We start from the raw sequence: 6,000 nt of genomic DNA on the forward strand, positions 1-6,000 counted from the left end.
TTAAGAAAATATTTATTTATAGTAGGCCCTATATTGGGGGGACATCTAATTACATTTTCGTGACTTAAGGTTTAACTTTACAAATGATGCGCTCACTAGGCCTATATAAAGGAGACAAGTGACGCGTGGGGCGGAGCGCTAGAAGAACCCGGAAATAAAACGCCATCAATTCAATCCCGCATCTAACGAACGAGATGGTGCCATGTCCGCGGCACTCAGAGCTACAACATGGGAAATATCTGAATCCGAGGATGAATGCGACATTGAAACCAAGACGGAGTCAGTGGCTGTCATTGTAGAAAGGACTGACAGCCAATGCAGCGACGACACAACATCACCTACCTTGGCATCCACAAATGAACCAAATCAAGGTCGTCACTTGTCTCCTCCGCGTGTAGCCGGGTCTAAGAGCCCCAGTCCCGACCGAAAGCGACGGTCCAGATATCACAGTGAAGCAGAGCAGCGCAAAGCAAAGCAGAAGAGAGACGCTAGAGATGAACAGAGAGCAGCGAGAGCCATAGAGAAGGAGGAGAGGAAACGGCAGCAGCAGGAGAGGAAGAAACTGGCAGAGCTCACGAGAAGTTTGAGGCCAGAGAACTGTCTCAAAAACCTTACTGTGTGCATAGATCCTGGTAAACAAGAGACCATGGGGGGCAGGGCAGTGGGTATGGTGGTGGGCTTCATTTATTGTCAGTTACTTTCCCCCAATGAAATAGAAAGGCCAGACATTGACATTTTTATTTCAACATTGGAAGGACATCTAGACGTCGATCCAATATAGAATGTTTTGATATTAATTTATGAAAATGAAATTCAGTGTACATATTTTGTTGGATTATGAATCATTATGGTATGAAAACTTTTCATTGCTTTGAAGATTAGGGTTTTATATGGTGGCCCAAACTGAATCAGCATTTTATTTCGGGGCATATAATTCTTAAACAAAAAAAAGTCATGGTTAATAGTATCTTCTGTGGTACACACCAATGACCGTGCTTATCAAAACATGTTTATTAAGATAGAATACTATAATATCACAACACTTAACAGGGTTAGGTATGTAATTCTGAAATAATATTAAAAAAAAACTTAAAACGTAAAATTATTCAAAAATTGTGTCATTGCGTCATTAGTTTCTCTAATGACGCGCCCGTTTCTTCCCTCCAAGTCCTTCTGTGCATTGGAGCAGATTCCACACATTTCCCAGACGTTTGCTGTGGTTTAGACATCCTAAAATCTGCCTACGTTGCACATTCAGCCTTCTAAACATTCAGTTGTTTATATCACGTGTGAAGGCAGTGCATCGAAAAAATCGAAAATGTATAAGCAATGTTATCAAAGATACCTTCATGGATTGTTGAACAATCCATGAAGGTATTCAGAGAGTGAGTAATTGGGTCTCAACTCAATGAATACGTAGTAAGCCTTTGAAACATGATTTATCATTGAAATATAAAGGAATTAAATGGGCTTCTCTCTAAAGATGTTGAGCATTATCCCACCAGGTGGGATCAGGGCTGTAATAGGTCTCTTCCCCTCTAGCGGTGTTACAGCACAATGGCTCAGACGTCTTGTTGGACCGCCTCTCCACCTCAGGGCGGAGGTTTGTGATCGACAGCCAACCACTTCACCAGACTATCTGCTGGACCCGGGAGCTGGCCCAGGTGGGTCTCAGTTCTGGAGATATGTATTGGTGGAGGATGAAATCTTTATATATATTAGATATAATGATGCAAAGCACAACATTTGTGGATTGTGGTAGACGCTTTAGAAGTTCTTTTCTTGGTCGAAATGATTTATTAGGGTAACGTTTCTGCTTTCAGCCCGGAGAGGATGGTTGTGTTTCGGTGGAGGAGGAACAAGTGAGCTGGGTTCTGGATTTGGCCGACTTCATTGACGTGGTGATCAGTGTCAAAGAGGTGAAGCTTTGTGAAAACATTTCACACATTTAAACCATTCCAGAATCTTTGAAGCTTTTGATATTGTGAGGTGGTGGTGTTTTAGTGGTTGGTGGGGTCTTTTTTCTTTCAGATTCTCCAGGGCAATGAAGATCCCTCAAGGCAGTCTCTCCTCGCTGGGATGCTGGAATTTCTAAATGGAAACGCCAACAAAGTGGTCACCATGTTGGTTATTGGATCACAGATTAACAGGTCCTTTTAAATATCTTGTTAGTATCGTTAGCTACATTTCTATGTCTATGGTGAAGCTTTTAAAATGACAGTCATAGTCTCGCCTGCAGGACCAAACCTGAGGTTTAACCAATGCCTTCTTTACTTTATAATGTTGTGGGAAACACATTCTAAACTAGCTAAGAGGACATTATGTCTTCTAGTGCTGCAGCCTGGAGCACCCCCAGCCTGCAGGCCCAGATCGGTATGGAGGATCTGGACATGGAGGAGGTGGGTTCAGTTTGAAAACTAAAACGTTCAAGTGTTCATCTGAATGGCTCAAATGGTTGTGCTCATTGGATTTAGTAGTAGTTACTGAGCTTTTTTCTTTTCATGAATGGTTGTGTGGTTGGTTTCATTTAGTGTATAGCCTGCGGAATGTCCCCTCCTAGCTGTGATGCTAGCCTGTAGTACCGGTATGTTTTCTCAGGTGATGGTGTACCTCCAGCTCTACAGGAACGTCTCCCTCTCCTTCTTCCGCAACTGGCGGGCCGTCACAGACCACCTGGTGGGCGTCACTAAAGCCTTGTCCAGATGCCCTTCTAGGTAAAACACACCTGGTGTTGCTGTCATGGTTACATGCCATTTCCATGAGTCCATCAAGTGTCATCACTTTGATGACACTGATGACTGATGGCTTATAAGCTATGGATATTTAATATATTTTGGATTTAAATAATATTCAAAAGGTTGGAAGGCCACAAGCAATATAATTGAGTGTGGTGCCGTATGTAGCGTTTGACTGGACTGGACATCGATATTACGGGAATGTCTTGATGGAGTTCAAAAGGCCGTGCGGGTACAGAGTGTGAAGGACATGGGGGGTCGGGGGCCTGAAGAGGTTGTACCAGCCTGTAAAGCCGCCTCTTGTCTCCTCTCAGGCACCTGGCTGAGCTGAGCGGTCTCCCATTCTGCGCCGACGGGCCGTGGGCCAGCGGGGCGCGGGTGAAGAAGGAGGGCGCCGGGCTGCACCAGGTGTGGAACCGGCAGGTGCAGCAGCTCAATCGGGTCAGCGTCGCCGTAGCAACAGCTGTGACCACTGCCTACCCCTCCCCCCATCTCCTGCTGCAGGTAGAATGTTGTTCAGAATCCTCTACAAGAGTTGGCTCCCAAATGGCTTTTGTCATGTGACCCCATTTCTGGGTGTGCAACTGTTGTCATGCCAGTAATATCAATGTCCTAGTGAACGTGTCTCCATGGCACCCCACTAAGAGCTACGAATCATTTTGGCATGTTTGTATGTAAATGACGTCTGAGACTCAAACCATAATAAATGAAAAACTTAATTCATTAAAAATAGGACAATTAAAAATCAAAAACAAGCCCTGTGGCACGTGATAAAAGACAAACATTCAGACAATTTGTACCGTTGTTTGTTGTAGGCCTATGGGAGTCTGGAATCAGAGGAGCTGCGGAGGAAGCTACTGGCTCACCTCTCTGTGATGTCCGAGGGAAAAGAAAGAAGAGTTGGACCCGATATCTCATCCAGAATCTACCGCTGTCTCTCTGAGCAAAACCCAGAGATGGATCTGGACTAGTCAAATCCTGGCCTGAATGAATGCTTTGAAATCCTTATCAACAAAAACGTTAGGAAATTTATTTGCCAGTGTTTACAAGCTACCTAAGGTCTACAAGATGGCGGCTATGAAAGCAAGCTAACTTCTACAATCTAACTAATGTTTATGGGCTGGCTAATGTCTATAAAATAGCTCATATTTCAAACTAGCTAATATTTTGAATCTATATAACCTCTAATCTACAAAACGCTAGCTAATGTCTAATCTACACGATTGCTAATATTTGGAAGCTAGCTAAAGATTTAGCTAATGTTCTAATTGTTCTTGATGTACTGCGCTATCATGCTGAATAACATCAACCTGAAAGCACTTTATCACACCTTCAGAGTGAAGTGATTTTATTTTGTACATGCATAGATTTATGTAAAAAATACAAAGTTTCATTGTGAGGATTAATGGATATGCATTCATATGGATTTAAATCGCAGGCGCTTTATCCAAAGCAACTTTATGGAGTGATTTTATTTAGATACATGTCATTAGGAACCAGCTAGGGGTTGGGTGGAGTGCGGACAGTGGGGATAGAACCCAAAACCTTTCAGCCGGGAGAGGGAGACACACGCCTTAATCACTAGACCCCGGGCGCCACTCCAATCAGGAAGGAAGGCTCGGGCTCTGAACCCAGCACAGGAGCATGGGATGTCAGAACCTCACTCAAGACTTTGAGTGGCACTTATCTTTATTGACAGACTCGAGGTCCAAATATAACACAGTATACAGACAAACAAAATAAATTACACATACACCTTTCTTATTCATTTTTAATTTACTATGGCTACACCATAGGTGTGCATTACTATGAACATTGCAGACATTAGACTACATTGGAAATTATGAGCCTCCTTTTGGCAATGGTTTTGCATATGCCTCATATATTACCACCATTGGAAGATTTAAGGTTTTATTTAGGATAAAAAGACAACTGAGACAAGAAACTGAGAAACAATCAGCAATTGAAGGCCACGTTTAATTTCCAAAAGCGATCACGGTTTGTTATTGTAAGTATCAAACGTCAAAAAGCTAAATTTCAATACCTAGGGGTTACACATAGGGTTACACATAAATTAATACTTTAAGACTTTCAGAAGTTCTTTCAGAAACTGGAGGCTGCAGTTTAAAGAGGCATAAATAGAGGACAGACAAAGCCTGGTTCCTGCTGAGATTCCACCACAGACCCAGTGTCCTAGGACGAGGAGGGAACCCGCTAAGCCAATTACTGGTCTGAGATGCTGAGATGCTAACTGGCTCAACTTGCTATATGTTAGCTAACTGGCTAAACCTGCTATATGTTAGCTAACTGGCTAAACCTGCTGTATGGGAGCTAACTGGCTCAACCGGCTGGTTGCTGCTAGAAATGAGGGGGATGAGATTCCAGCCTAAACAACAACAGTGGGGAATTGTTCAATTGTAAAGTTGAATTAAACATGTGTTAATATTTCCAATAGGCCTAGATGAATTAATAAAATTGTATCATGGCTCATTATATATGAATGTATAATGTAGGGTGACCAGACAGTCCTGATTTTGAGTTGCGTGTCCCGAGTCCCGGCAAAAGCCTGTCGGGAAAATGTCCCGGTTTCCACCATCCATTATGAAATGTCCCGTTTTGTCCGCGATTAAATAGCCAACGTCGTCTTATTATAGCCCGATCATTAACAAAAAAACACATAGAAAGATTAAAGCATCCAGCATATGATTTCAACATGTGTGAGGGCATACGCAACAGGGTTGATTGCACAGTGGAATGCTGAGCGATTTAATTCCTGCACAGTGGAATGCAGCGCTCGTCCGCTGCGGAGATGTTCGCGCATTTCAGAAGAAGGGAGATTCTGTACAAAAATATGTAGGCCTACGTCTAATATGTCAGTTTTCCGTGTGTCTGCCTGGCACAAATGCTCCTGTTGAGCGGATCTTTTCGATAATGAACAATACTTGGACTGACGAGAGGAACCGCATCACCGTTCCAACTTAAAGGCGTTACTTGTTGCACGGGCCAATTTTGATGACACCTGTCCGCAATTCCACAGCAGCAGGCTGTCAGCAAACAAATCGATTTTGGAGCAAATTCACTCCTCAAACAAATATGTGTAGGCTATTTTGAAGAGCGTTTTTTGTCTCTGTGTTTAGTTCATGATTTCGGAGCTCTATGAGGTTGACGTCACACACACGCACACGCACACGCACTATGCTTTGTTTACAACTTTCTGAAGCTTCAGGCTAATTCATAAAAATATAGAAATAGTAGTCCCACACGA

The 6,000-nt window shown here is 43.0% G+C and overlaps 1 protein-coding gene across 1 annotated transcript; it reads left to right on the top strand.

The window, feature by feature from the left end:
* Positions 1 to 196: 196 nt before the first annotated feature.
* Positions 197 to 4,071, top strand: eme2 (essential meiotic structure-specific endonuclease subunit 2). The gene is made up of 8 exons (XM_084485360.1): positions 197 to 632; positions 1,543 to 1,664; positions 1,824 to 1,919; positions 2,032 to 2,150; positions 2,333 to 2,399; positions 2,599 to 2,714; positions 3,050 to 3,239; positions 3,551 to 4,071. Exons 1-8 carry the CDS (start codon positions 203 to 205, stop codon positions 3,704 to 3,706), a joined length of 1,296 nt encoding a protein of 431 aa, XP_084341486.1. The 5' UTR covers positions 197 to 202; the 3' UTR covers positions 3,707 to 4,071.
* Positions 4,072 to 6,000: the final 1,929 nt, after the last annotated feature.

This window comes from Micromesistius poutassou (assembly GCF_964030765.1).
Source record: "Micromesistius poutassou genome assembly, chromosome: 21".
Taxonomy (NCBI): domain Eukaryota; kingdom Metazoa; phylum Chordata; class Actinopteri; order Gadiformes; family Gadidae; genus Micromesistius; species Micromesistius poutassou.

What these genes read in the sequence shown, in the direction of transcription:
- eme2 (XM_084485360.1), top strand. Translation starts at nt 203, where the DNA reads ATGTCCGCGGCACTCAGAGCTACAACATGGGAAATATCTGAATCCGAG. An exon ending in TACTGTGTGCATAGATCCTG is followed by an intron (nt 633 to 1,542) that starts GTAAACAAGAGA and finishes CTTCCCCTCTAG; the next exon opens with CGGTGTTACAGCACAATGGC. An exon ending in GGACCCGGGAGCTGGCCCAG is followed by an intron (nt 1,665 to 1,823) that starts GTGGGTCTCAGT and finishes TTCTGCTTTCAG; the next exon opens with CCCGGAGAGGATGGTTGTGT.